The sequence below is a fragment of the Pseudorca crassidens genome, chromosome 1, assembly GCF_039906515.1.
Source record: "Pseudorca crassidens isolate mPseCra1 chromosome 1, mPseCra1.hap1, whole genome shotgun sequence".
In the NCBI taxonomy this organism is placed as follows: Eukaryota; Metazoa; Chordata; class Mammalia; order Artiodactyla; family Delphinidae; genus Pseudorca; species Pseudorca crassidens.
In genome coordinates, this window is record NC_090296.1 from 3657080 (window position 1) to 3669303 (window position 12224).

A 12224-nucleotide genomic window follows, 5' to 3' on the forward strand; every position below is an offset into this window, starting at 1 on the left:
CTGCGGCCCCACCTGCTTCCTGAGATCAGCCGCGGCTCCTCCGCCAGCCTCCTCGACACCAGTAGCCGGCAGCCCCGCCTAGCCAAGTGCTCAAGCCACCATCTCCAAGGGATCATCTCTCTCACACCCCGGAGTCAACACACCCGTTGGCTCTGCCTTCAAAGCGCCCCCACCACCCCGGCCTGGCGTGAGGCCCTGCTCTCACCTGAATCGCCCGGGAGCCCCCGCCAGCCTCCCTGAGCAGCTGCCCTCACCCCCCTCACACAGCAGCAGGACTGACTCCCCGGGTCAAGGCCGCTCATGACTCTTGATGGCAGTGGCGTAAAGCAGCCCCTGAGCAGGGCCCACAGGATGGGCCGCCCCCAGCGCCCCTGCTCCCAGCGCCTGGTCTGTGCTCCTAGACCCTCCGTACAGGCAGGGCTTCTGCCGCCCCTCCCATCCTCCCTCAGGAATCTGCTCAGGCTCCACCCACCGGCCTGCCCTAAAACACACACCCGCTAAGGCAGGCATCCTCGCTAGCTCCATACCCATTCGTTACTACTGAACATTCTAGAACACATTTAATGTCTGTCTCCCTCACAGGACATGAGCTCCTTAAGATCAGAGCTCTTGTCCCCCTTGTTCACAGCTGTCTCCCCAGACTGAGAAGGGCGCCTGGCACACAGCAGAGACTTAGTAAGGATTTTCCAATGTTGAATGAATAAACACTCTCCCTGGGTGACCTCATCCAAGGCTAGGGGTCTCAATGTCACCTGCATCTGATGACCTCATTTTCATTTCTGGCCAAAACCCCTTCCCTGAATTTCCAACCTGTGTATGTTACGCTGGACTGTGATTCCTGCTTAGTTACCTAACAGGCATCTCAGATGCAACAGCCCCAAGACAGAATTCCTGAAGCCTAGACCTTAACCCTGGTCTTCCCATCTCAGTTAAATGGCTTCACCATCTGTCTAGTTGCTTTAGCCAAGGGCACGGAAACCCTTTCTTATTGTTCCTTTCTCTCCGTTTTCCCCTACATCCGATTCACCCCATTACCCTCCATCCTCCTCCCCTCTCCTCTCCATGCCGGGTACCCAGGCGAGGTCTCCGTGCTACTCCTGGGCTCCTGCAGCAGCCTTCTCACTGTTCCCTGCCTGACCGTCTCCAAGTCTCCAGGCAGATCCAGGGTAGCCCAGATAGTCCTTCTCCTGCCTGAAGCCCCCCACTGGCTTTCCGTCTCACCTAGAATAACGCGGTTGACAGCATCTCTCGCCTCACGCAGGCTCAGGCCCTCCTTTTCAGCACCCGGCCCACTGGTCTGCAGCCACCCCAGCCCCCTCCTGGCTCCTCAAACATTCTAGGCCCTGGCCCGATCCAGGGCCTTGGCATCTGCTGTCCCCTGAGACCAGAACGCTCTTCCCATGCTTTATGCTTCAGCCCACAGATCTCTTACCCAGAGGCCTTTCCTGACCATTCTAAGAGAGGCCCTGCCCCCAGCTGACACCTCACCCTGATGTTGCCTCTATAGCACTGACCGCAGCCTAGACCTTTATCTTACTTGAGGGCAGAGGCCCGTCCCCTGGCCCACCGCTGTCCCACCGTGTGCCACCCAGAGGGACACTGTTGCATGGGGCACCACTTCCAGGAGGCAGACATGGCCGACGTCCTTTTCTAACCACAGCCTAACACAGCACACGACAGACACAAGCCTTCAGGACACAGAGGTTAAAAATGTTTCCGTTCATTCTGTCATCCCTCACTTCTCCAATACAGCTCCCTAGGAGAAACAGGACCCGTTTATCTGTTTCTATATCCTGAAACAGTGCCTGGCAAGAGTGTGCTTCTAACGCAAGCTGCCGAAAGACTTGGCTACACAACGCACCAGGAGAGGTTCATGCCAAGGTGCTCAGGTTTCACACGGGAGGTTACAAGGCCAGGTTTGAAGAGAAAGACTGTTGGGTATACGATCCCCGTGGAGGTAACTGGTTTTTAAATCTCTCTTTTTACACCCCACCTTCCTTCCAAAAAGACACAAGGCAGTAAGACACTGACAGACAAGCCAGGACGAGACGTCAAGCAGAAGAGTGGGACCCTGGCAGAGGGAAAGTCACGACCAAGCTCTGCACACCACTAAGCCCAAGCTACAGATTCTGCTGAGCGTTCCAGGGGCCGACAGGGAGATTACTGTTACAGAGACACCAGATTGTTGGTGGAATTAGGGGGGTATTCAGCGTGGAAAGTAGAAGCCAAAGGGGAAGCGCGAGTGTCTTTTAATAGCCATGGACCGCCACGCAGAAAAAGAATAAACTTGCACTGTGCTGCTGCAAAGCCCGGGACACAGCACAACAGACGCTGAGAGGACCGGAGGCTGGCACCCCCAGCACCACCAGCTGGCCCTCACTGACGCCCGCCCACCTCCTGCCCACTCTCCAGCACCACGCCACCCAGGCCCCCGCGTGCCCCCGGCCCACATGCCGTCCTGCCCCTCCGCCTCTCCCCCGGGCAGGCTGGGACTGGACCGACCCTGCTCGCCGCTGTTCGTCCAGGGAGCAGGTCAAGGGAGGGGCCCTCTCCCGGCCAGGAGCCCTGACGCCTTCCAGACCCGCCCCCTCCCTCAGGATGCCTCCCGGCCCCAGGCTGGGCTACAGCCCATGTGAACTCTTCCCGCGCCCCCCGCTCAGCTCCACAGCAGGTGACACAACTGGTAGCACCTCCCCTGCCGAGGTCACTCCATTTTCACGATGGCGCGGCACGCGGAGGGAGTGAGGGGCGAGCTCCCACCCGACCCTGAGCCTGACCCCTGACCTCCTACCCGGGCTGTGGAGGAGGGGGCCCGCAGGGAGCAGACTGCAGCAGCCACATGTGGCGGGCAGGCTGGGGACCTGCCTGGAGCCGCGTCACCACGAGCCTCGACACCAGCGATGCTCACCTTTTCCTTGGCTGTGTTCCGATTTGCTTGACAGACTTCTCCTCGGTGTAGAAAAGCAGACTTCTCTGTAAAGTCGAGACCAGCAGCACCTTCTGGCTGTAGTCCAGTTGCACGATGGAAGCCGGCTCCTCCAGTACCAGGTGGGAGTGACAGATGCCCTGCGGAGAGACGCCAGGTGAGGCTCACAGGTGAGGCACACGGCGCAGCAGGCTACAGTGACCCCATGTCAGTCTGAGAGGACTGGCCCGTGTCCCTCCTGTGCCTGACATTGACTTTGGTCAATGTCTACCTTAAAACGAATGCTTTAATTCTCACTGGATTCAATGTCAACCCACTGCAATGAAATTAGTTGCAAAAGTCCTCACTAATGAGAAAACAGTCAGGGTTACCATCTATGTCAGGCTATATCAAGTTGGCCAAGAAACATTTACAAATTCTGTATAATTTTTTAAAAATGTTCTCAGTACACGGTTCAAAGAAGAATCCATAAAGATTAAGCAGAAATATGTTGCACCATGTGTATTATTAATTCCAACAGAACACACTGGGGCTTTCTATAATATTACTGTGACAACGGTCAAAGTCCATATCGCACTCCTCCTCCACAAAGGGTTCAAAGCAATCGTGGGGACATTATATCCTTGCCTACTGAAAGGGTCAGAAGAAACAGGTTAGAAAGAAATTAAAATGGTATTAAGTATATTGAAGAACAAAGTAAAGTTCTAGAAGGCATTTTACTGCTAACACAAACTATATTTCTTGGTGTCAAATATCTGCTGCTATAAGCCCTCTTCTCCTGAACCTGTTTCTTTAATTGTTTAGAAATACTGATGCAATGTCATAGACCTTTGCAGGGAAAGAGGGAGCAGCAATCAGATCCACTGGCAAGATGTACATACAGTAAAATTCACTTTTTCAATATACAATTCTATGCATTTTGACCAATGCATTCAGTTATGTAACCACCAGCACAATCAAGACGGAAATCCCCACTACCCCGCAAACATCAAGGACATCAAGCCAGATTTCCCTCCCACCTTTGCAGTTATGCAGGCTGTAGCTTTTCAATTTTTCACTTAGCTTGTAATGGAATTACATTTATTGTACCGTATTGTGCAAAAACACGTCTTTTTTGCAAATCTCATGAAATACCTGTGTCTCCAAAAAACAATGATCAGAACCTCAATAAAGCTGGGAAAAGAATGATCAGCACGCTAAGGATAGTGCTTTCTGCATGTGATTTTTCTCTCCCTTTCCTGACATCATGCATGAGCAGTGTCCCCTCTGTGCAACTCAGGCTGGGGGAGTGACAGCAGGAAAGTACAAATATGGGGACCCTTAAAACCTTAACAAAATGTTTCCCTGGAGAGTAGCAGTTCTCAAAGTGTGGTCCACAGTCCCTGAGGGTCCCCAGGCGAGGTCAAAACCATTTTCATTATAATACTAGGTTTTATCTGCCTTTTCCACCAAGCTGTGGTTTGTACTGATGGTTGGTAGAGCTACTGAAAGCTCAAACGGGCCCAAGATGAGCAGGGCACCAAAATCCGGTAGCTGCCACGGTGCCCTTAGCCACTGTGCACTTGCAGCAAAAACATGAATTTCACTTCAGAAGGTCTTTGACGCAGGAAAATGATAATTCCATCTCATCTTGACTCTTGTGTACGCCTATCTTTGGATTCTGTGTGACAAAACGGCACGCACGCAGCCCTCCTGCTGATGCTGAAGCACTTCGATTCTCAAGGAGGAAGCACTTGTGCGGTCGTATGAGCTGTGAGCTCAACCAGCTGCTTTTTTTCACAAAATACATTTTTACTTGAAATACTATAATTATTCAAACTTGGGTATTTGGCAGGCATTTTCTCAGAAAGAACAAAGTAAGCCTGTCAATTCAGGGAAAATAAGTGACAGTATTTGTTGCTGATAACAAAATGCAAGTTTACAAGTGAAGATTAGAATTTGAAAACTTGTATCCACCCTTGTGAACCTGACAGATTCCCAACAGCTAAAGACTTTTCTCATCAGAATGATGGCGATATTAACAAAGGTGCTTTCTTTGATATTATATAATTAAATGTTTCAACATTTGGAAGATGTGCATCACTCAGTAGGTCAGTATTTTCCAAGTGATCAATGCAAGATGTTACAAAATCACACGTGGGTCAAGGAGCCATTCTAAGTGCGAGACAGACCAATAGATTTCACTGTAACAGAGCAAGAAAAATTTATCTATATGCTTTCAGATTCCACGTTGTAACCAACCTTTAAAGAAACTACCATTAGTCAATTTGGGGATGTGGTTAAAGAATGTCCACAATTCTCTGGAAGGGCTATTAAAATACTCCTCCTGTTTCCCACTACATGTCTGTGTGAGGCCAGATTTTCTTTACGTACTCTAACCAAAACAATGTATTGTGTGTGACAGACTAAATGCAGAATCCAGCTGTCTTCTATCAAGGCAGACATTAAAGAGATTTGCAAAAATGTAAACCCATGCTACTCTTGCAAACAGCAGTAGAAGTTTTGTTTTGCTTTGTTTTGTTTTTTTCAGCCGCGCCGTACGGCTTGTGGGATCTTAGTTCCCCAACGAGGGACTGAACCCAGGCCCTCGGTAGTAAGAGTGCTGAGTCCTAACCACTGGACCACCAGGGAATTCTCAGCAGTAGTTTTGAAAATAGTTACTTTCACAAAAGTATGTTATTTATGTTAACATATAATGAGTTCATTGTTTCAAAATAAAATTAATAAAAATTTTTTAATTTCTCAGTTTTAACTTCTAACATAGTACACTCAGTAGATATAAAACCCATACAAACAAAACCTCTTTGGAATCCTCTTTTTAAGAGTGTAAAGTGTAAAGGGGTCTTGGGACCAAAATGTTTGAGAACTACTGCTAGAGAATATTCGTAGAAGACAGGTCAGTCTTGGATCAGAGGGACTAAAAGTCATCCAGCTAGTAACTGCTGAATTCCTAGACACACTAGGAATGATGGCTACAAATAAGAAAACGAAAGGACCGTGCCCCCAAGGGGTTCATTCTAACTGAGCAGAGGTATGACAAGACAAAGCACAGGCAGGCAGAAAGCCACATGCGCGATGGGAGCACACCCTAGGTTTGAAGTTGAGCTCTGCCAGGCATCAGCTCATGACTGGATCCCCTGGAGCCTGGGTTCCTTCTCTACTGACTGAAGATCAGCACACACAGCTTAGGGCTCTGTCGTTAGGCTTAAATAAAAGGACAAATACGAGGGTGGGGCTAGGTTCCCTGCTGCCACCAACCCTCCTCCTTTCCCACCACTCTATCCCACACAACCAGAGCTTGGCTGGGGGTGAGCTCACCACCCACTGGAAGCACTGACCTCTGTCCACAGTGTGGACAAAGAATGCTGCCCGCCATACAGACGAACAAAGGATGTTGCAGCTATCAGCCACTGCAGCCTCCCCCAACAGTGCAGCTGAAGGGGTTCAAGACGGAAAAGAACAGGATACTTACTGGCCCTAGACAGTTAAGGTGTATATCAAAGGAATGATTTCAATGAGCCCAGACTCTGGTATCTTCCCATACATAGAAAAGCGCTAAAGTCATTAACTTGAGATGTTTGTTTTTTCTTTAATTAGCAGAAATCTTGATGTTCAACTACCTGGTTTGTGCAAAACTCCTATATATCCTGGCTCTTCCCTTATCTCTTTGGAGCAGTCCCTCAGAGTCATGTGAGAGACTGTCTATCGGGCTTAAGTCCTCAGTAAGTCCGCGGAATAAAAATTCTCGACTTTTAGGTTGTGCTTTTTTTTTTTTTTTTCAGTCGACAATAGTCATGACTGTAAACGCTTCACATCCTCCTACAAACTCTCCAAGGAAATACGTTTGATAGTGGCTACTTTTCTAATTGGTAGCAATAGAAAACAGGAGAATAAAAAAAGTGTATGTTCCAGAAGAAACAAAGGCCAATTCTTCATATACAGAAGTAGAAGCTTATAAAGCATTAGAAAAGCCCTTGAAAGAAAATGTTACAAACAACAGTTGAGATTAGAAAGGGACAATGCGGAGTTCCTGGTGCCCTAGAGGTTAGGATTCCACACTTTCACTGCTGTGGCCTGGGTTCAGTCCCTGTTTGGGAAACTGAGATCCCACAAGCCAACCGGCACAGCAGACAAAAAATAAATAAATAAATAAATAAATAAAAATTTTAAAAAGGGACAATAACCAAAAATTCAAGTTGACCAACTTCTCCAAATATAAGACAACCAATATTTCTGAAAATAATTTTACCTGATCTAGATCCAGAGAAGAATAGACTATTTTCCCTTTGTCATCTCCAGAGAACAATTTCATTCCATTGGGGCTCCAAGCCAGAGCTGTTATGCTATTCTTGTGAATACCAGTGACGTCAAACCTCCGAAGCTGTGAATAAACGATAAAATACACACAAGAAAAAGACAAGGATAAACACTGTGAGATGTGAACAAGGTGGTACACAATCCCTCCCGTTTATGGAAAAGCTGGTGTTCCCAAGTTGTTTCCATGCAAAAACCTGCACAAGGGTCCACCTTTAAAACTGACAGAGAAGAGCCAGAGAATATTAAGCAAAATTACCCATATATGCTCTTTGCCAAGTGTCCTACCAGGAACAAAAATGTCACCTGATTATAAAGAGCACAGAGCGAGGCTTTTCTGAGCAAGTGTTTTCTTGGCACGTGAGGACTCCTCATTTTAAAAGACATGAGGAATTTGCCAAGAAGTTAAGAAATGCTAAAATGATTAGTACTTACCTGTCTATTTCTTCCTGGCAACGAGGATACAAGTTGAAAGACTGCAACCCTCCCAGAGGCTGTGCCTGCAGCCACCAGGTCATCAAAGCAGCTCAGCAGTTTCACCACCGTGATGGATTCCATTTTCCCCTGAAAGAGGAAACATTCAAAAACAAATGGGCCATAATTCAAAGAGTCATGTACCACAATGTTCATTGCAGCACTATTTGCAATAGCCAGGACATGGAAGCAACCTAAATGTCCATCAATAGATGAATGAATAAAGAAGACGTGGCACGGGCTTCCCTGGTGGCGCAGTGGTTAAGAATCCGCCTGCCAGTGCAGGGGACACGGGTTCAAGCTCTGGTCCGGGAAGATCCCACATGCCGCAGAGCAACTAAGCCCATGCGCCACAACTACTGAGCCTGTGCTCTAGAGCTTGCGAGCCACAACTACTGAGCCCATATGCCACAACTACTGAAGCCCATGCGCCTAGAGCCCACGTTCCACAACAAGAGAAGCCACCACAATGAGAAGCCCGCGCACCGCAATGAAGAGCAACCCTTGCTCGCCACAACTAGAGAAAGCCAGAGCACAGCAAAGACCCAATGCAGCCAAAAATAAATAAATTAATTAAAAAAAGATGCAAACACGATGTGGCACGTATATACAATGGAATATTACCCAGCCATAAAAATAAACGAAATTGAGTTATCTGTAGTGAGGTAGATGAAACTTGAGTCTGTCATGCAGAGTGAAGTAAGTTAGAAAGAGAAAAACAAATACCGTATGCTAACACATATGTATGGAATCCAAAAAAAAAAAAAAAAAGGTTCTGAAGAACCTAGGGACAGGACAGGAATAAAGACGCAGACGTAGAGAATGGACTTGAGGACACGGGGGGGGGGGAAGGGTAAGCTGGGACGAAGTGAGAGAGTGGCATGGACATATATACACTACCAAATGTAAAACAGATAGCTAGTGGGAAGCAGCCGCAGAGCACAGGCAGATCAGCTCGGTGCCTTGTGTTCCCCTAGAGGGGTGGGATAGGGAGGGTGGGAGGGAGACGCAAGAGGGAGGGGATATGGGGATATATGTGTACACATAGCTGATGCACTTTGTTATACAGCAGAAACTAACACAAAGTTGTAAAGCAATTATACTCCAATAAAGATGTTAAAAACAAACAAACAAAAAAACAAAACAAATGGGCCTGTCACCAGGCCAGCTTTCAAACTATGAAACGTTACCTACCAATGGAATGGAAAACCTCATTGGACTGCAGCCTATATATATTCCTGATTGAAAATGTATACAATTCAGAAAGATAATTAATCTCTTTTTCTTTCTAGGTTTTTTATCTTTGAAATGACAATTGTTTTTGTGTTTTTTTCTGGCTGTGCCACACAGCATGTGGGATCTTAGTTCCCTGACCAGGATTTGAACCTGTATCCCCTGCACTGGAAGTGCAGAGTCTTAACCACTGGACCACCAAAGAAGTCCCTGAAATGACAAAATTTTAAAACTGCATTTCTGAGAAAGGAAATACTGTTCAATCAAGTATGACTACATTGAGCTCTTATCAAGAGAGTACTAAGGAACTTGGATAGGAGAGGTAGTTCCCCTCAAAACTGGAGTCTGGAGTCAGAAGAGCTATCCCAGACGCAAGCTCTCCTTTCTTCTCTCTCAACGTGGACAAGTCATCCACCGACTGTAGTCCATGGTGTGTACCTGCCACACAGGCTTGCTTGAGGATCAGCGAGACAATACATTTGGGAGTGCTTTATAAACTGATTCCTGGCGTGTTTTGGTTCTCATATCAATAATCACATTAAATAACACTAACTCAAGCTTAATACATTGGTTTATTAAAAAGCAATGTCAAGCACTGAGTACAGATATTCGGGCTTCCAGAGCATCTGAATGATCATTTTTCATTTTGAAACCACTCATTCAGAAAAATTACACAACCATTTCGACCTCGCTAAGACATATGGCAAGATCTTCCATAAGCCATTTTGATCCCTGATGCAGTAATTTAGATGGTAATCAATCTGTGCATTCAGGGGACTGAGTGGTAATACACAGTAGGGCGCAGGCCCGCCCGCTCACAGCTGAGCTGTAGCAATGAGACGTGCACATGAAGAGCTGCCCCCCACGAGCGGGGGTGGCAGCGACTGAGCTCACTTTCACCTGCCACTTTACAGCTTGCAGCGGATGTTCATGGGCTATAACTACACTTGGTGCCACGTCGTGATACAGGGTAAGGGACCTGGATCCTAAGCTACAGGAAGGAAAAGGGGGACCCTTGAAGATGCCTGCTTTTGCAGGTGTATCAGTCAGAGGTGTTTCTGGTAACCCCATTAGGAACAGGATGGAAGGAGGAAGGCGTGGGACCAGGCAGGAGGACCAGCTGGGAGCCTCCTGCGATAGTTCAGGTGGAGGTAGTATGCGCCCGGTCAAGGGATGTGGCAAACTGAACAGGTGCAAGGGCAGTAAACCCTGACGAGGAAAGAAGAGTATGAAGACCCGGTCAGAAGGAGGGCAGCAGTGATGACAGAGCACATCGACTCTCTCTGTAAGGGACGCTCTGCCAGTCGCGCGTGTCCTGTGCTGGGCACCCTGTTCAGCACTTCACAGGCATCATCTCCTGGGGTCCTCAAACCACCAAGAGGGCAGGTGCTGGAGTTATCCTCATTTTACAAAGGTGAAGTGGTTTGTCTCAGGTCACAAAGCTAGAGAGAATCAATAGTCAGGACTCACACCCAAGTGTGACCCTACAGAGGCCCTGCTCTGCCTCGCTGCCCTATGCCTTCTGAGCAGATCCACGGCCATGGAGATGGAAGGTGTGGTCGGCTGTGGGAAAGGAGGAGAATGAAAGGAGTGCAGGAATGTGAGTGATGGTTCCATCTCTGCTTTGAGGGAACAAAGTAACATAACATGCTTTAGATGTGTATCGTCTGACATGGCAACAGAATGTTAAAAAGAGAATATTTTTCCTGGGAATTTGTAATTATAAAAACTGCTACTACAACAGGAATCAAAATCACTTATTGGAGATCTTGCCACATCATAGCACAAAATCAAAACGGTTGTGTAATTTTCCTGAATGAATGGTTTCAAAATCATTGCTCAGATGGGCTGGAAGCCTGAATATCTATATGCAATGCTTGTACACGTGCTTTTTAATAAACCAATGTACTAAACTTGACTTAAGGTTATTTAATATGATTATTAAATAGATTTGGTTCTTGACTTAAGAACCAAAACATCCGAAGAATCAGATTATCAATATCTAACTATACTTCAGACAGAAACAAAATAAGAAGTTTCAACTTCTCACAGTATAACACTCTAGCTATTCTGAAAACATTCCTCTCCAAACACCTAGAAATGTTGAATAAGATACATAAAACATTCTTTTAAACGCATAGCTGATCTCTAGAAAAGTAAAGAAAATCTACAAGAGCCGAAAACAAAAAGAATGCTGTCAAACTAGAACGGAAGCCAGCCCTGAAGCTACAGGCTACATAGGGCAATCTGGCCAACGCCTAGACCCTTGATTTTCTGAGGTGAGGACGGTTAATGAGGACAAGGCTTCAGGCCAGGTGACGTGGGGAGCTGGAACTGACATCCCCTGCTAAAGCCAGAATCCCTGAAGACCTAACTCTCAGTGAAAGTGTAAACTAGGGGAAAATCAATTTGCTGGGAAACGAAGCTGACAAGGACCTTTGTCTTATCTCAGGCATTGACTGGAGTGAATAAAAAAGATTCTGTAATCACAAAGCTGCCGTATCCAGCACCAGAGTTTGAATTTATTCTCCCTTCCCACTGAAAAGAACCTTCAGGCCAGGCACTTCACCTGACATGCTTCCGTGTTTGTAGCACTCCAAGGCGGCTGGCAGAGTGACCATCAACCCCATCTGTGGAACAGTCTCAACCCAGGCCCCTCAGCACTCCCACATATTAGGATCAGCCACATACCTCACAATTAGACATGACCACAGGGAGACAGGTCCCCTCAAGAAGAACCAACTAAAGAAAGCAATAACAGAATTGGACAACTCCTCATCCTGACTCAAGCATTTCATGTCGAGTGAGGAGACCCAGGAACATAAAAGAAATATGCTTAAGGGGAGGGAAGGATTGGGAATTGGGGATTAACAGATACTACTATACATAAAATAAACAACAAAGACCTACTATATAGCACAGGGAACTATATTCAATATTGTAATAACCCATGATGGAAAAGAATGTGAAAAAGAATATATAACTGAATCACTTTGCTATACACCTGAAACATTATAAATCAACTATGCTTCAGTAATAAAAAAGAAATATGCTTAAAAATGTTAAAGAAATGTAAAAAGAAATTGAAACATAAGACCAAACTATTATCAGAAATAACAGAAATGAAAAAGAATCAAAAGAATATAAAATCTCAGGGGTAGACTAAATAGCAGCCTAGTCACAGATGAAAGAAAATTATTGAACTAGATGACAGATCTGTGCGGCAAAGGAAAGATAAAAAATATGACAGATGGGCTTCCCTGGTGGCGCAGTGGTT

General features: G+C 46.6%; 1 protein-coding gene across 8 annotated transcripts in view; it reads right to left on the bottom strand.

Moving 5' to 3' along the window:
- TECPR2 (tectonin beta-propeller repeat containing 2) overlaps positions 1–12224 on the bottom strand; it is a 95997-nt gene that overhangs the window by 66063 nt on the left and 17710 nt on the right. For 7 of the 8 annotated variants that reach the window (XM_067724684.1, XM_067724451.1, XM_067724606.1 and 4 more), the window contains exons 3-5: positions 7676–7804; positions 7176–7307; positions 2909–3066 (exon numbers count right to left, since the gene is read on the bottom strand). In XM_067724684.1, coding sequence (XP_067580785.1) covers positions 2909–3066; positions 7176–7307; positions 7676–7804 — 419 coding nt within the window. Of the gene's footprint in view, positions 1–12; positions 164–2908; positions 3067–7175; positions 7308–7675; positions 7805–12224 lie in introns of those variants that run through there. The other variant, XM_067724879.1, reaches the window with a different exon arrangement.